The sequence below is a fragment of the Thunnus albacares genome, chromosome 5 (genome assembly GCF_914725855.1).
Source record: "Thunnus albacares chromosome 5, fThuAlb1.1, whole genome shotgun sequence".
In the NCBI taxonomy this organism is placed as follows: Eukaryota; Metazoa; Chordata; class Actinopteri; order Scombriformes; family Scombridae; genus Thunnus; species Thunnus albacares.
The window spans coordinates 31178742-31197827 of record NC_058110.1 but is presented as its reverse complement, the minus strand read 5'-3'; the positions used below and the strand labels follow the sequence as shown (position 1 = coordinate 31197827).

Here is a 19086-nt window from a genome sequence, read left to right as displayed (position 1 = left end):
ATGATAACTGTCCTGGCAGCTCGTTGTATCACTAAATCCTGCACATTCTAACGAGGGTGCTCTTGATTTTCATCCCGTAGCATCCCCTCCCTACAGATAGTGCCCAGAGCTCTTCAGGCTCAAGACTTATTGCTAAACTTTACTCCAACATGCCACTGTGAGAGATAAGAGGTTCAAAGAAAAAGAGAGACATTGATTGAAAGATATAACAGACCAACAGAGAGAGCTGGAGGACAGCTGCAGAGGTCTAACAGCCTCAGAGACCTCAGTCTGCCCTGAAGCACCAACACTCATCCAACAAGGACCTTGTCATTTTTTTTCCTCTCCACAATGAGAGATGAAGAGGAGGAAAATGTCTGCTGACCTTTTTTCAAAATGACATTTGTGTTATCTCATGATTATATATCATGAAGAATCATCCAAGGAGGGTTGACATCGAAGGCAACTGGACTTGGTTGTAGATCCAATTGCCCTCGATTCAACCCTCCTTGGATAACCAAGACCTGATCTGTCACCACAGTGAGAGACTTTGAGAAAACACCTCTTCAGCTATGTCTCAGGACATCTCCCTGCAGTTTGCACAGCTTGATCACTGACCTTTGCTGCAGCCTCCTACAGTATGTGCACGCTGCTTATTTTGGTTTGAGCAGCATCAAGTTGGACTAATTCACATGTATTTGCTTCAAGTGAGTTATAGTTCATTATTCTACTGAGTAAATAAAGGAAACAGCTCTGATGCATAAATCAGTGTATTACAAACAATAAAGGCTCTTTCACTCCCTCATTGGTCAACTGCACAGAGTTAGTGTCTGCTTTCTGTGCTTTTTTTTTGTTTGTTTGTTTGCTTGTTTTGTTTTGTCATTTTATTGCTGAGATAATGTCCTCCTTTTGAAAAGCCATTGGATCAGTACACACAGCCACAACCAGCTCCAGCAGCAGCATCAGTCTGCAAACACACAAAAGCCATTAACAACTTGGTCTTTTCAAAAGGAGCAACAGCCAATAACCATTTAGCTTTTTGAAGCGCATCATTAAACACAACTACCAGCAAGAAATATGTGTTTGTTTTCCATTAAAGTTGAATCTATTGTTATTTGTTATTTTTTGTATTTTCAGTATTGGGTGGTGGGTGAATTGGCAAGGCATGGCCCCTTTTTAACATATTGTTATTTTGAACTTAATCTTATCTTGCAATACACAGAAGACCATGATGATTTGTTGTACTTTATCAGGTTTGTAAAAAAGGATGCTCATTAAAACTTGCTTCAGTTATGATCCATATTGTAACCTTAATGTACTTTAAGGGGAACAGCATCAATTTAGTATTGCACTTTCATAAGGTTTGTAGATTCACAAGAAACAATGCTTTTCTAAAAATGGTCAAACCCTATGGAGTAGAGACCAAGATATCTTCACTTTCACTCCCTAATATGGCTCAAGCTCCAAAAAGACTATTCTATACACTGCCAATACAACACATTAGCTTCCACTCACAGGAAAATGCTCACTTCTTTCAAATTGCACACCTCCACTTTGTAACACAGGGTTTCTGTCTCCAATCTCGAGCCACAGAAGACACTGTTCTTACAGGTTGAGTAAATTATATGTAATTTGGCCGATACTTTTATCCAAAGTGACTTACACCTTACATAGTGGGGGTTATCTTATATTCAGGAGCATATTAACAACATCAGACATACTTTTTGAGTGAAGAAAGTACCGGTGTAACACCAGCTCCTACAGAGAGTGTTGCATTATGGGTTGTTTGTAGCTTTAATGTTACTAGTCTATTCAAGTCAGTTTCTAGAGTGTTTATGTTGGCACGATTTAACCTTCAGGAGTTTCTGAAGGCTCATGCAACATGTTTTACTACCATTAAAAAAATCAGCTCCTGACAAGTGAAAAGCTGTCGCAACTGTCTCCAGACATCTTTACTGCAGAAGCTGACCACTGTCACAGATGATGAGGAGCTCATAAAGACAGTTGAAGACTGCTGGAGAAAATAATTTCAACCACGTCTAGGAGAGGAGTGTGAGTCAGTATGTGACTGATAGAGAAGCTACACAAATGTGGGATTTACGTTCTGTTTTAATGGTATTATTAGATGTTTCACTTTTACCACAGAAAAGGCTTCAATGGTGGAGATTCCACTGTGCTAACAAATATATTTAAAGAAATGTACAGATTTTGTGTTTTTATGAAGGATGTATGTGTTTGTTTATGGGCTTTCAGAAATTCAGTTTAATAAACCCAAAGTTAATGAAAGCTTTGCTGTGGGACAAAGACATGTATCCATATTACCTCCACCATCACATTACCGTTTTCTATTAAGTCGTACCATCCAGGACCCCATCAAATCTAATGACCGCAGAATCTTGTAATGACCTCATATAGAGCATCATCCTCAGCAAAGCTCTACAGCCAGCAGATGAGCAATCCCTGTTCCCCAAAATGCATCTGTCCTCCATTAACGGAGCAGCATCCGCAGTGGAAATGAACAAGACTTTTATGATTAAACCATAAAGCTCTTTCTGGTCTGCGGCTAGAATACAGATAAACAGTCAGTTCCTGCCTTTATTTGTCCACGAAAGATTTGCTGAGAATGGTTTTTGCTCCCTGCTGCTCACTCAGTCAATAGGTTCCCAGTATAATACAGCTGTGCTCTGTTTTTTGTCACTGGACCACAACTCCATTAGCATTGTTGAAATGGTCAAATGGTTTCCAAAGCATGCTTGTCTTCGATAGTGGTGGTGAGGGAACAAGTTCAAAGAGTAGAAAGTGAAATTGTTTTTTTCTGTGGTACACAAGAAAAAAAAATTACAGATGAACTAGAAGAACTAGGCTGACAGCTGAAAGACCTCCTGTCGTCCCCTAAAGACTACAGTGTTAATTACATCCCAATGTACAGGTGGCTAATTAAAGGAATAACTCAACATGAAGTGTCTTAGTAAAATCTATAATGTCTACAAGCCTACAGAACAGCTTCAGTGCTACTTGGCCAACTCTGTCTCCTAGAAATTACAGCTAAATTGTTTTCCCAATAACATTGCCGTAGGAGTTCAGATGGGTTGATATCTGGTGATTTTGGAGGCTACAGAATATGATTCACCCTGATTCCCTTCCTGTGACCTCCATGTGGTAGGCTACAAGAACCAAGCACTAAATCAAAACTTCCCCTTGAACATGATGCACTCAATAATTCAAAACAAATTAGTGGTATATAAACACAATTTCTAAAAGATAAGGTTGAATATGAACATGTTGGACACTACTGAGGGTGGCACAAAAAATGATCTTGCGGTCATTAGTGCATTATTCATCCTTTGGGGAACATGAATGTAGCCATCAAATTAAGCAAATTGTAGGACAATATGTCCTTCAGATTGATATATGTGATATCTTGTTTACAAAGTTGATACTTTGTCCTAAAAGTGGCACTATAGAGGACCATAATGGAGAAGGTTCAACTTCTGGGAATCACGAAGCACTCCTGAAGTTCTCAATTTCATGGCAATCCACTAATCAGATCTGGATATGTTTTGTATCCGAGTGAAGAATTTGGCTCTCAAGGTGGCACTAAAGGAAACGTCAGGGGAGGTAACCTCAAACACAAAGATACATCACTGAGTACCATAAATATCCATAGAACATTTCAGTCTATTCAATACTCGAGATCAGGCTGAATGTGAATCTTTCAGACTGACAGACTGAACAGCAAACCTCGCTGTCTTCAGGTCTTGCTAATGGTGAAAACAAAATCCCCTGAGGAGTGGAGAATGAATAACATCTCCTCCTCTTTCAACAGCTCCTCTTCAGTGGCCCGTGATCGAAGCAGCTCAACTGCCAACTGCTCGAGTGGAGCAGCTCAGTTTGGACACAATGCTGTGTTTGGACCTGGGCAGAGTGCATGAAGCCTGACTAGTGTGAATAAGAAGGAGGGTTTTGTTAAAAGGAGTGTGTGTACTCTTGTACTCTTTAAACTCTCCGTTGACTGGAGGGGTGTGAAAACAAAACTTAAAAAAAATATATGTTTAACATGACAGCAGCAGAAGATGAAGTTTAGCTCTGCTGCTTCCTGTGTGGAGTGAATTTATTGCATATACCCCTGACACAGTTCAAACTAACAGAGCTCAGATGAACTGGAAATTCTGCATTTCACATGTCTGAATGTTCAGCCTGGATAGTTCACTGTACATCCCACTAATTTTTCTGCCTTTGTCAAAGGCATGCTGGGAAAGACTTCAGCACCCAGGTACCCTAAATATGAATAAGTGAAGAAAACTGATGGTGTTAAAAGCCTCAACTTGGTTCAACTTCACTGTTATCCATCCAGAGCCCCTTTGACACATTCACCGCAACCCTGAAATGTTCCAGACATTACTCGGTTGAGCTGTATGTGTGAATGCAAATGTCTGAGTCAGTCGGACTGGACATTGAACTGACACTGAACAGACTTTATCCTGCCAGTTCCCTGGTACAAAGTCCGTGTAATGTCAGATTGAGACCATGTGTGAATACGGTAGGTCATTTTCTGGAGAATTCACTCTGAGCAAGTGGGCTACAACTGCTTGCTGCCGAAGTGCAACAAAATCTGGCAAAGTATGAGCAATTCATCAAACAACTGTTGAACAAGTGAAACATGAACTTGAATACGATGTCTTTGACTTACAGCAGTCAACTCTGCTCTCATCCACAGTTGCTATTTTCACATGCGACTGGCGCTGGATAAACACAGCAGTCCAGCTAAGCTGCATTGTTTTGACTGGGCCTGAATGCTCTGCTGTAAAGCTAGCGCTAATGGGAGAGAGGACTTCCTGTGATTTCTTGTGAAATAAAAGCTGTTTCTGATGTTAAGCTTAAAAACACTGAATCACAAACGCAGCATACTTTTTGCGCCTTATCCTGCCTTCTGCACCCCTCACCTAAACCAAATGGAGTATTTCCAGTAGGTGAGAACACATCTGACACATCTGTCTGGACCTGACTCTCCGGACATTGTCTAGAGTTCATATGTGAAAACAGAGCATCTCTCTTTTTTATGGTCTATATATTGTTATGATGTTGTATGTCTATGTTAAACATGGTCAAAGTATGTAAAAATGCCCCCTGCAATTCAAAAGCCAGTGCTTCAGCCTGCTCTGAACGCTTCGTTTGCAGTTAAGTTACCTCTACTTCATCCTTGTGATGATGTCAGCGCACGCCCACAAACAGCCTACAGTTCTGTAGCCTATGCTACTGAGGTTGTTTGCTTTGTCCACTCGTATATTTTGGATTGGATTTGTGCTTGAACATGTACTGATGTATTTGAGAAGTTTCCATTTCAAAGAATGAGAAAAAAAGAAGTGAAATCCTACTACTATTGTTTATGTGGCCTCTAGTGCGGCTGGAAATCAGCCAAGACACAGCTTCTTGAAGCTAACCAATCAGAACAGAGAGGGCTCATAGGGAGGGGGGGCCTTAAAGAGACAGGAGCTAAAATGGCCTGTTGAAGACAAAAGCTGAACTTGAGGCTGCAAAAAGAGCCTTTATACGATACATAAGGAGTTTTTGAACAGTAAATCATGCAAAGATATGCCAATAGAGCCCTAGAATATAAATACAGACCTAGAATTGTGCATGATATGACCCCTTTAATAATGATAAGAAGATGGTAAGACAGAGCATGTGGTAGACAAATGGCTCTGTTGATCTGATTTGTTTTAGCTGGCATCAGATTTCCTGCCCATCCATACCAAACACCAGAATTTGAATTCAGTAAACAAGTTCCTCCATTAATGGGTCTGAAAGTAGTACAGCTTTGGTTAATGCGGCATTGTCTGAGACTACCAGATTGCACCTAATGCACACTGTTTGAGCTCTTAGAGTTTGCCTCCAGACTGCCTTCATTGAATCTTAAAGAACAGTTGGAGGTAATAAATATAAGGCAGAGGAAGGACTGATCAATAAATAAAATATGGTGCTCCAAATTCTAAGCCCTGCAGTGAATGCAAAGAGAGACAGGTGAGTGCAGGGAGTGTGTGCATGAGCAAACACTCATGAATAAAATATCAGTCAGACAGAAACATGTCTGGGGGGAGCTAAGTGGTAACTAACAGTAAAATGATAGTTCTTACTTTCCTACAAAGAACTCTGAAGACTTTAATGGACAGGACCAAGGAGAGAATGAGAGAGGGATATGTGTTATGATTTATTTTAAGATCAGTTTCTTTGTCTTCTCTGGGTAACACTTCCCACCAGTTATATATTTTTAATTAATTTCCTACCTTCAGCACAGCAGTTGGTCTTGGTTTATTCCTGAAGGCTGTGAAAATCATCTTGCAGAGATTTGAAAGTTGCTTGACATGAGTGATCCATCATAGTAAAAACTGAATCATCTTCTTGACCAGAAAATGTCAAAACAAAAGGGTTATCCCATTTCATAGGGGAATATTTCAACCGGGGGGATGAGGGGCACTTGAAAAAGAGGGGTAGGGGTGAAAATAAAGAAATGGGATTGGCATGAAGTAATGTCAGTTTTTACAAAAAAGTGAAGATGATGAATTGAGTGGAAGTTCATTCTCTACCTCTCTAAACTTGACAAAAATATTCTCAATACTCAATACTATGCTTGATACTATCAAGCTGCTGTTTCCAAGGTCAAGAATGAACCTTTAAGCTTAACTTTTACAGTCTGACCAAAAAAAACTCTTAGGCTACCAGCTTTTTTCAGACCTTTCAGCCACACCTACTTCACAGTAAAGCCTGACAAGCTTGAGGTAAAGGTATACCCTGAAAGAGCATTTAACTTTGCTGACAACCATTAACAAAAAAAATGCATTCATACGATCCTTTTTTGTTTTGTCTTGCCTTGTTTTATATTTTCATTTTTCAATTTTCAGCTATAGGTGCATCTGTAAATGAAGTCTCAGCATGAATCATCTGGTGAAAGCATCTGTCCTGATTTAAAAAATAATACCTGATTACAAGAATTGAACATGTTAAATTAATTGTTACTGCAAAACATTACTTTCCCTATCTAGGGGAAGAGGAGGAAAGAGCAGACTGACTGATGTTTGGGTGATTCCAAGCATTTAATGGACCTTTGTGAGAGGAGAAGGGGACGATAAAAGCAGGGATAAACGTTTGATGACTGGGTGGTACTCAGCATTCAGCCTCACAATGGATGCAATTAGATGGGAGTCAATAGGTGAAGGAGCAGGCGGAGGCGGGGACAGATGATGAAAAAAGATGAGGAAAAGGCTGTTTGGAAAGATACCTGGATGAGAGCATGATTTATTTATTTCATGTTTTTGTAATTATTCCCTAAAACTTTGCCCTTGCGCTTAAATAGCCCCTGCTTGCGCTTAGATTTGCTCTGCTTCTGCTCAAACTGTATGCTTGCACTCAGATATATTGTTGCTTGTACAGATTTTCTGCACTCCAGCTTCAGCCCTTCTCCTCACACTCAGTCTGATTCTGTGTGCTCCTGAGACGTCTGCTCTCAGATTTTTTGTGCAATAACCCTGTCCAAATCCCTGACCAGTAGAAGGCCAGGTGTAGTGTTGACCAATGAAATGATCCTTGCCTCCTTGCGGGTGCATTACTAGAGCATCCTTTAAGGGTGGTTATTCTTTAACCGGGTTCATCCACTCCCACCGTCCAGAGAAGACGTTTTGGAAGAAAAAGACAGTTACTGTATATACCAGTGTCTGTACATTTCCTTTCACTATAATAGTTACATATAATAGTAGAGGAGAAAACAATGTCACCTTCATGACTCAGGAGTGGGAGTCTAGCGGATTGCTGGCCAACATGGACCAGCAACATCAAGGACCTCAAGTAAGTTTTTTTTTTTTATTTTAATGGTGCTATTACGTCCTTCAAATTGAATAGGTTAATTTAACAGACTCTGTGTTAATTTTAGCATTCAGTGTTTATCCTCTTTCATACTGTCATTAGTCTACTCCACTAACGTTAGACACGTCTCTTTAAAACTGCCCTGCAGCTCTATGATTTAAGTTATAATTATAGGGGCAAACTTTTGTTTAATTTGAGACTAAATGTATGCTTTGGCAGCGGTGGTTGCAATTGTTCTGCAAAAAGCTCATTATTATTGCAATCTAAGGCACTTGCCCTGGCTCATTCACTCCAGACACCCCCCACTGCCCTTAAGGTTTGTTCATGTTGCTTTGGATCAGGCTCGACCATTCTGTATTTTGATAGCTGCAGCTGTTGGGGTGCTGGGTGGGGGCAGCAGGGCGCGTTGGGCTCTCATGTAGCGTTGACTGTTCTTTTGCTTTGTGACCATGCAGGTGTTGGTGCCACTGTAGTCAAGCGACCTTGAAAGTGAGTGATTCACGGACGTATAGTTCTTTGTTTTAGAGAGCCAGTTGTTAATGTACTCTTGATGGAGCATTTATGCTTCAGGGTTATTTTTGTGTTTGTCCGGTTGGTATTTGTCTTTATGAATGGTTTATTTTTTCTGTTTTGAGGCTCTGTTGTATCCCCTTTTTAAGCTAGTATATGAGCAAGTATGATCGCAATAGGGGGCTGAGTTTCTGTAGCTGGAATACAAAGGGCATCGGTCAATTAGTAAAGAGGAAGAAAATACTCAGTACTCTCAAAGCAAGGAAATATGATATAGTCTTCCTCCAGGAGAAACACCTCTCAGAGCTAGAGAATAAAAAATTGCGCAGAGATTAGGTAAGGTGGGTCTTTTACTCTGTTAGCTCAAGTAAAAGTAAGGGTATAGCAGTTCTAGTTCACAAACATTTACAGTTCAAGAACAATACATTTTTTTACAGATGATAATGGGAAAATGGTTATTACTGAAGTCAAAATCCAGGGCCATTCTATGATACTGGCTAACATATATGCCCCCAACCCTATATAGATGACCCCACTTTGTTTGGTATGGTCTGTAACAAGAGAGGTTGGGCACAGCTACCCTATTATCCTAGGAGGGAACTTCAATCAGTTGGTTGATGAGGCTTTAGACTGTAGCAATCTCTTTAACGACAAAAAACGCAGGGCTGTTGACACTTTGAACAGCATTTGTAAAGACTTAGGCCTGGCTGATATATGGAGACTATTGAATCCCACCAGTAGAAATTATCTTTTCTATTTCCTTGTTATCTATTCTATACCAGGATAGATTATTTCTTGATATCCCATTCTCTCCTCTCTCTAATGTACACAGCCTCATCTGATATTGGGTGCATTTAAGTATCAGATCACGCAGAGGTGACTAAAGGCCTTTCTTAGGAGATTTATAATTCAATATGCCTCCCATAAAAAGAAAGAGAGAGCAACAGAGCTTCTTAACCTTGAAAAAGAGGTGAAGGTAGCCAAGAACAACTTTAAAGATAGAATGTCTGATGGTAATCTGCACAAACTTTCTCAGTGTAAATATAAATACAACACATTATTGTCCCAGAGAGATGAATTTTTTGTTGGCTCGACAGTGCTTTTTCGAAAAAGGTGATAAAGCTCGGCGTATGCTGGCCAATTTTATCAAGCAGCAAGAGGCCCAATAGGGAGTACAATATACAAGTACTATTCACATAAAAATACTTTTAGAGAGTTCTTTGAGAATCTCTGTAAATCTGAATCAGAGGCAGGGAAGACATGACATAGATCTCTCAACTCTGTTGTCTGAACAGACAGTTCAGTCTTTCTTTCTTTCTTTCTTGCAAATGAGTATCTTTACCTTAAACTTGTATATTGTGTATCTGTTATTTATGTGGAGTATCTGCATAGTTACCTGCCATATTTATTTTTGTCTTGTTTGTAAAGATGGTCATTACCAAATTCACCATGTGTGGGTCAAAAACAGTCTGGATACAATGGATCCAGTTTTTATAATGGCCCCAGGTCATGTGATTTCTGTTTTCTGGAATAGATGCGGGAGTACCGAGATGAAAGTAACACTTTTCAGATAAACATCATTTTAAAAGATAACGTCACAGACAGAAACTAATTTTCATTGTGATCAACAACTCATGTGTGCTCTATCTGTACCAGGGGTTATTTTGTACAAATGTGGAATGACTTCAGTGTAATTTGACTTTGGACGCAGGTTGCGTATTGTTACTTTTGACCTCGTCTGTTGGGATAAAAGTAAGACACAGATTCGTCAAAAGTAACACAAGAGTATAAACTTGAATTGTCTATTTTGTTTTTGTTTTTATTAAACATTGTCTGACAATGTCCTTGTTAATATGTAATTGCAAACATAAACAATGTCCTTTATCTTAATAAAAAAAAAAAACTATTACATTTCATTTTCAATTTCATCAAATGTTTTACAGCAACAGTATGAACACTAACTTTTAAAGAAAAAACAGTGTAAAAAATCGCTGTATTACTAACATCAATTCTCTTTTTTTATTCATTGTCACAGTTGTGACAGATATACTGCTCTGCACCTTCAGTACATGCCTCATGGGACCAGTGCAGACAAAAGAGACACTGCACCCACACTTCCCCCTCGGCAAGGATGAGCTGAATGTCTCCCCACACACAAGACATTCCTCATCCTTGTCCTGGAAAACTGTCGGTGCAGTGGTTTGATCAGAGTAGAGCCTGCAGTAACACACATGGTGTTAGAAGAAACTGTTACTATCATCTTGACAATGTCTCCTGACAGTTAAACCTGACTTGCTTCTATACTGAAAAAGTCTGACATGGAAAACTTCAGGATGTGTTAAAGTACTAAATAATCTATCAAGTGATCATGACTGTGACACATGAAACAATAAACACAACTCGTCATTCAGAAACATTTAGCTCTTGAGTGAATATACTTACTGTGGTCAAAAAAAGCTTTTCAGGTAAAACTTTGTGATAGTACGATGTATCCACGTGATTTTTTGAGGTTCTGGTAAGTGTTGAGTGCTGTATGTGCTGATGCAGTTAGACATCAAATTTGTATGGGCTCAGAGAAAATTGTTACTTTCATCCTGTGCCACTTTCATACCGGCTTCCCCCTCCTATGTGGTGTTTTGGGAAATGAACTGAATTCCATTTTGTTAATGGAAACCAGGGAGGTGTCATCTGTATTTACCCCCTGAACACAGAATTAGTCATCCTGCTGTCCTGACACCTTCAGTATAATCCTGAAAATTCAACCCTGAACCTGCTGTACTTAACATTCACAGACACACACACACACATAGACTGAAATCATCTTTCAGTGCATGCCTTCATCAGAAGCTGTCAGCTCACAGTGAGTTTTGTTTGTGTCACCAGGCGGTGAAGTTGGTCAGCAGACACGTCGTGTTACTTAGTGTCCTGGAGGCCTAATGACACACGGACCTGCAGAGAGCCGCTTCATTGCACTCATTTATTTTTTACTTTACAATATTACAGCAACAACCGCCTGCAGCAGTGATGTGAGGAAGTGCAGGACGAATTAACCTCACTTCACACCACAAACTCTGAAGTGTTTTTTTTTTTTTTTTTTTTTTTGTGGCAGGGATGTGCTGTAGTGGAAGGAGGTGCAGTATGGTAATTTTGGTGTCAAGATTTCACACATTTTGCTCCACTTGCCTGCTCAGAACAAGTCTACAACACCCAACACATGACAGCTCTGTGCTCTGTGATTTCTTTGACACTTCCACAGAAGACATGTCTAAATGCAAAGAGAAATAAGGTAAGGCCGCTGATGTACTTGATTTTTTACCAATGTGCATGTCAGTGCCATTTTTCACATACTTGCTTGTACTTTGTGTAGGCTATACCTGGATGATTAAAAAGTATATCCGTCAGGGAGCGTTTGGGCCTAACCATTCCTGGTTGACACTGGAATACACTACACTCAACATGCTAGGTATAAGCACACTTAGCAAAGGCTACAAGGGTCATAAGAGAGGAGGGGATCCCCTTTGGCAGTCATTGGCTAGCTGCTGCTGCCTCACATGTGGGCCACACCATGTCTCATCAAAAGTTTAACTATTAACAGTTTTTTACAGACTCAGCATTGATATCCATTGAAATACATAAAGATCAAGAGTGTTTCTGCTGAGCGATTCCTCTCTGTGTGAGTGGACACTAAAATAATGCCAGCCAAGTAATTCACAACAGCTACCAGGTATGACGGCTTTCATTATCAGCTTATTAACTCTCTTTACAGATGTGAAGGTTCAGGTATATCTTCCCTCTGCAGGAATTAATTTAAATAACCTGCACTGTCTCACTGAGATTATACAGAACAGATCCACTTGTAATCTTGATGAAATCTTTCAAACCAATTTGAAAACTTGCTTTCTTGTGCACATCACATTGTTATAGCTCTGTTTTCTCTGACATCTCACAGTTTATCAAGGAAGAACCATACCACAACCAAGACAGTTTGCCCCATTGCATATGTCTACTTTTCTCCAACAAGTCTGAAAAAAGGATTAAATTTTATTTAAGAGGTGTGACAGGAAATAAGAATTTGTTTTATCTCCAAACACACTGTGCAAAGAGGGACTGTCATTGCATTGCAGTGATGTTGCAGTTACTTTACATATCTGTCACAACTGTTGTAATGCAATGTTTGGTGTTTATAATTGAGCAGAGGTGTATGTTGTCACCATAGCAACCAGAGAAAATTTGTCTACATCATGTAAAAGAAACAGCAGGTCATGAAATGCTGGAAATTTTGAAGAAAAAATATGTTTGAATTTGTGAAGCAGAAGAAAGAAAAGGGAAAAAAAGGAGATATCAAAAGAATGATTGCTTTTCAGGCTCGGAAAAAAAAATCTGATCTGAAAAAAAATCTGAAAAAAATTGATTCATCTCAGGATGTCTGAGCTGTTGAAACGAGCTGGTCCATGTTGTTTGTTTGCTATTTCATCAGATCATAGATAAAATATAACTCTTTGAAAACTTTTGACAAACAAACTGAATCAGAGTAGTTGCTCATGTCTGAACATTTAATGAGACTGCACTTGGACTTCACAATGTTTGTGTTGACGACAGAGGATGACTCCTCAGTGAGCTCATCACATTCTATCATAGCTGTTGTGTTTTGACCAAGAAGCATTGCTCAGTTCAATCCTCCACATCTAAAATGAGACAAAACAAACACTGGAGGTGTCTCTGTCTTCTGTGTACCGAAGTATTTGATTGTAGTTGTGACTTTTGTAACTTGTGAGAACCTTGTTCATCTTTAGAGAAGCCTAATGACTTCTACATCCTCATTTGCCCTCCTCTTCTTTCACCTCCTCCTGTCTCCTGAGGTGTGGAGCTATGAGGCTCCTGAGGATAAGCAAGATGTGTTTGCTAGAAGAGCCTGTCCTGCTTTCCTGACCTTCACCAACGCTGCCTACCTGGCCGGAGTCACTGTGGAGCTGCCCTGCCACTGCAAACCACAACAGGTAACACAGACCAATAATAAATCAAATACTTGAGGTGTAATCTTCCTTTCACCCTATTTCACCCCTAAAAAACACTCAATATATGTCTTGTGTGAATCCTATAATAATGTACAGTGAGCGGATCATTATTGCAAAATGCACCCCGAGAGGGTGATGCAGGACTCTTTGGGTCTTGAGGGGTCTTGAATCACCGGCTCGTTGTACTTTATCCCGCTTCTAACGAGGCCATTACTAAAGAAATCATTAATGTGACACAAAATACTGATTCAAAAATTATTTTATTGTTTTAAAAATGATTTTATTGCTTCAGATAAAAAAATAGTCCATTAGATCCTACGGTTGGAACTGTGTCCATAGCAACGAAAACCCTGTAGCCTCCTTAAGATGAGCCTAGTTAGCATTATAATTCGCATTAAACTGAACATTTCCACAAATGGTGAAGTGAGACAAGGTCAGTGGGACTTCTTTGGGAATATCAATGTTGATGTTTCTGTCCTCATTCATCTCTACGTTTCCTTTTTGCTGAGACTTTGCAGTTGACACACCTGGAAACACAATTGTTACTAATGTTACATATGGTAACAATATTATTATTATTACTACTGATTATCGCTTAAGTTAGTATGAACTGATAGGGAACTAGGAAAGGCACTCAGATCTGCTGCTGTTGCCTGGATTGGAGGACAGGATCTATCTTCACTTTTCCCTTTCTGTAATGGTTGGAGCCCAATAGTTTGTTTTTTCTTGCCAGAGGGTGTGTCATGAATGAGCTGCAGTTGGTAATTTTACCGGATTGATATGATTGGATGTGGTCCTCCAGAGTCTCTGATCAGAACTTTGTTGTGATGATGGCACTAAATGAACTGTAATTAATCGCCAAAGTTATAATAGGTCAGCCTTAGGGGGATGTTAAAGTGTGTACCAAATTTAATGGACCTCCATCCAATAGTTGTTGAGACATTTCATTCAAGGGTCACAAGCTAATGTCAACCTTATGGTGGCACTAGAGAAAAAGTCAGAGGACCACCAGAGTCATTAGGATCCATCCTCTGGGGGCCATGATTGTCTGTATAGAACTTTGTGGAAATCCATCTTGTAGATCAACTGCACTCCCCAGGGTTGACCGAGTCCTGCTGCTACAGTGGCATCTCACTAGGGGGTACAAATACTCTCAGTTTCAGTAGGTCTCTGGGACTTAATCAATAAAGATACATTGAAAAGTTTAAACACTACAGTAAAATAGTCCTGTTACTTTCATTTGGGCATAACAACAGGTTTTTTTCAAATTTCAAGTGAAAACTCTGACCTACTATGATGCTACAGGAAGAAATCAGGGGATCACAAAAGCCATTAGGATTAATTCTCTGAGGACCATGGATATATGGACCACATTTAATGGCAATCCATTCAGTAGTTGTTGTGATATTTCAGTTTGTCCCAAGAGGTTGACCATCCATCTGATTGACCAACACTGCCATCCCTAATGTCATGTCACTACCATGGTGAAAAATCACCTTTTTTTGACAAAATGCTGTGAAATGGTGATGTTTAATAAATGATGTTTATTTATCTTCACAAACTAAATGAAAGACTTAAATCTCAACCTTTGCTAACGTAATTTGAGTCTCAGGTATTGATCAACTGAACAACTCTATTGACCCTCAGCAGATACATTTCGCTCATTTAGTTTCCTGTGTATTTCAGATGCGGACAGTTGTGTGGTTCTTTAGGAAACATCTGGGCAGCTCTGAGGAGACCAGAGTCCTTACCGATCACCATGGCAATAAGCTGCTGGACACCAGTCAAGTCCCCCACAGCGGTGACCTGCGGAGTCGATTCTCCATCCGTCTTTTCAGCCTGCTGATCTTCAGAGCAGGGCTAGACGATTCTGGCATCTATATCTGCGGCTCAGCACACAAAGACTTCTTCTATGGTTATGACCTGGACATCCAGGAAGCACGCACACTCAGTTTCACTCCGAGGTGACATGACAGTCTGTCAATGACTGTGCTTTTTATTGAATATTAGACATTGCAGCTGTCAAATTTTGACACTGATGGTGTAAATATGTTAATTTACTTGTTGGTACAATTGATTCACTGCTGTCCACTGCTGTATTGACACCCAAAGTCGATTTTGTTTGGCATGTTTCTGCAGACATTATGGAGACATCCCATTATCTCTGGAGACATGTTTAATGATTGATCCTGTTCGCTGTTAACTGGTTCAAATCTTACCTTCTACATGTTTGTGTTTGGTGGGTGAAACACAGATAACAGAGGAGACATCGATTCTCATGCGATTATCAACTTTGCTTATCAGCTTATCAACATTGATTGCAAAATTGACAGTGTGATAGTGAAGATGTCTCCAAATATGTATCCTGTTTTTATTTTGGTAAACAACAAATCCACTTGCTACATACCATCATGTTTCATTAAAGAATGCAGAATATATATTTACAAGTTGATATCTATACTGTCCATCCAGTTGTATGTTGTCAACTCAGGGCTGTAGATTCTGACAAATACTACTTGTGCTGAAGGGTGAATTTTTTTGTTATACAGAGCTCTTATAACAGAAATGCTGTAGCACATTTGCACAAGCACAAGATGGCTTTTCTGTGGCAAATGAGAAAGCCCTGCAGCACTGTACAGCCCTTCATTACCCAAGAGTCTCTAGTCTCTTTTTCATACCAATAACCAAACAATAAATGGTAGTGGGATGATTGACAGAACAGGAAATACTAAATTAGATCTCCAATTAAGATCCTCACGAACCTGTAGTAATTATTCTGATGAATAAATTTGAAAGGAAAAGTGACTCCTGTGTTGATCTGCTCGCAATTCAAAGTCATCTGTAAAACATGATGAACCACTGATTTAAGTGACTCAAATTCTGGATGATTCTCCTAGGCTCACTCCAGAAAAAAATAGCAGGAAACATAAAGAAAGAAAAGGACTTGGCTCCACTCAGCCACTGTACAGAGTCTTCACCAGTTTCCGGCCCTGGTCAGTGTGCGATCGCTGTGGAATACCAGGGGAGCAGGTGCGCGTGGGACTCTGCTATGTCCACTCGAACTTCCTGCATGTACGCTACAGAAGGGCCAATCAGACAGTCACATCATGCGGCTCGGGGGCAGTGCCCAGAGCTTTCAGCCGTCTGAAGAAAAGCAGAGCTGGGGCCAAGTTGGAGGTCAAAAGCTGTCAAGTAACTTGTCCAAATCAAGCTCCTCCCTCCTCCAAACTCCAAGCTCTGATGGCATTTCTAGGGTACAGGTAAGCCCATAGATAAGCATTAGAGGTACATATGACATAAAGGTGGGCAGGTACACAGACAAGTGATGGGTAGATTTTAGCACAGAAACAGATTTATGCTTAAAACTGAAAAGCATAACCTTTTATCATTTTAAAGAAGGACACACATTTTCAAAGTTGTAGTTGTAATGATTTGCTTAGTTAATATTTAAGCAAGACAAAGCCCCACCAGCATCCTCTGAAAGTTTCAGTATTAATACAGTAACACCAACACCATACAAAACTGCTGCAGAAAGCCAACAATATACTGACAATTTTACTGTTTGTATACCCTTAGCAATAAAAAATGAAAAATGTAAAGTTTGGCCTAACAATGGCATGAAATCAAAATGAGTTATCCCCATGGGAGCATGACTATGCTCTGCATAATTCCATGGCAATCTGTGCATAATAGTTTTTTGGCCTGTGTAGTAATGTATGAAGCAGTGTCTAAAATGGAAAGGGTTTATCCCCTGTTGATTAGATTTTGATATTTGTGGTTGAAATTTTAGCCTGATCATAGCAGAAGAGAAAACATCAGTGGGTCATCAAAACCAACAGGAATCATCCTCTGGAAACCATGAATCTAGACAGAAACTATGGAGATATTTTGTTTTGTAACGCAAAACACAATTACTTTGAGCAGGTCCAAAATGTAATTAATTTCTATTTTCTAATTTTGTTTTTTTTTTGTTTGTGTGTCTGCATTTACAGTATCTTAAAGAGTCCTATATTTTTAAATTTTAATTCCAGAAATGCTGACAAAATGTCTTTTTTTTTTAAATAGCAGATATCTCATTTTGGAATATGAAATTTACCACTTGAAGCCTGTTATGGGCATATTTTCATATTTGTTTTTTGTTTGTGCACTCACAACAGATATTAAAAAGGCTAAATACAAATGCAATGCTTCAGTTACTGTTTCTGTATTGTAGTTCTGCCTCCAGGCCAGTGGAGATGCCAGTGTTCTACCTGAACCACCCAGCAGACCGTGTCCTGACCCTTGGCTGCCCTGGGGCACGACCCAACATGGCCGTGGCCTGGGACCGAGGATCTCAACCCATCTATCGATCTGAGCACACAGCAGGTCGTAACCTCAGCGCCACACCACCCAGATTGCTGATAGACACTGGACACCACCTAGTCTTCACCCCTGCAAAAACTCAGGACTCAGGTACTACTGTTTACTATTGATGTAAAAGTGCTTCACAATAAGTGAAATGTCTTTTTATCTGTTATTCCAAGTTGTTTGATTTGACTAAAATATGCTTTTTATTATTTAGGCATCTACCACTGCTGGCTGCAGGGTCGCCAGGCTGCTGAGATACGTCTGCTGGTCTATGCCCATTTGGGGCGGGGCCAGTCAGTGACATCACATCCTGACTTCCTGATAGCTGTGAAGATGGTGTTAAGATCATATGCTGCCATGACGGCTGTGTTTTGCCTGCTGGTGTTTGGCAGAGCTGGATTCAGACACCTCAGAGACACCAGAGAAATACATGTGGATTAAACAAATGTAAATACATGGAAGTTGTGTAGTTATTGTCATAAATAATGTCACCTTGGTAAGAGTTGTGCTAATATGTTACACCATTACCGTATTGGTAACCAAAACCAGGCTGCTGGATGCTAACACTGTCCTGAAATCAAGCATTGCAGGTTAGTAAAAAACCTGATGAGAGGCCCCACACCTTGCATTAACATCTTTTTATGAATATTCCGTATTTACGTATGTAAATGCACTCAGAATGCATTAACATCAGAATGCGATCTGATCAGCCTTACCATTTGTGGAGGTGTAAATACAATCTTCTAGGTGTAAATATGATCTGTACAGCGTGACCACTTTCTTAAGAAGAAAATCCACCCAGCTGGTTGAAAAGTAACCTAACTCTGTCTCTTCCTTAGCTTAAGCACTGCAGGCAAAAGCTACAAGTAGTCATAGCTATAAGTCTTGCCTCACAAAGCATTAATGACATCCAACTACAACGTTGTTCCTCTTGACCTAAGAGGCGCCATACTTGTTGCTCCACCTAACTAATTTGCATATTGAGATCAGATCACAACATGGGCAGAATGGAGATAACAAAAACATTTATTAATACCAGGTTGTAAATACAAAGGTTCATGGATCTAAATACAGATCACATGTTAATACCAGCTGTAAATGGGGCCAGAGTTCCTCACATAAAAAGGAAGAGGATATGGTTTGCTTTTTGTTTGTAGATTGACTTGATGGTTTCAGTGTCAAACGTCTCAAACATTCATGACATGCAATTTGGACAAAAGATGAAAAGAAAAAAAAGATAGAAAAAAGCTACAATTCCACAATTAACACTTTTCTGAAACATTAACAACAGATTTCTGCTGCATTAGACCGAAGCTAACGTACTAGCAAATATTGAGTGGAAGTACAAAAATAATAAATAAATAAGATGATAAACTCT

At 39.7% G+C, this 19086-nt stretch overlaps 1 protein-coding gene across 1 annotated transcript; it reads left to right on the top strand.

Annotated features, from left to right (window-relative positions):
• The first annotated feature begins 12938 nt into the window (after positions 1-12938).
• LOC122982685 (Ig-like V-type domain-containing protein FAM187A) lies at positions 12939-18149 on the top strand. Its single transcript, XM_044352165.1, has 5 exons — positions 12939-13343; positions 15048-15325; positions 16259-16621; positions 17575-17813; positions 17923-18149. The coding sequence occupies exons 1-5, from the start codon at positions 13149-13151 to the stop codon at positions 18147-18149; spliced, it is 1302 nt and encodes a 433-aa protein (XP_044208100.1). The 5' UTR covers positions 12939-13148.
• Positions 18150-19086: the final 937 nt, after the last annotated feature.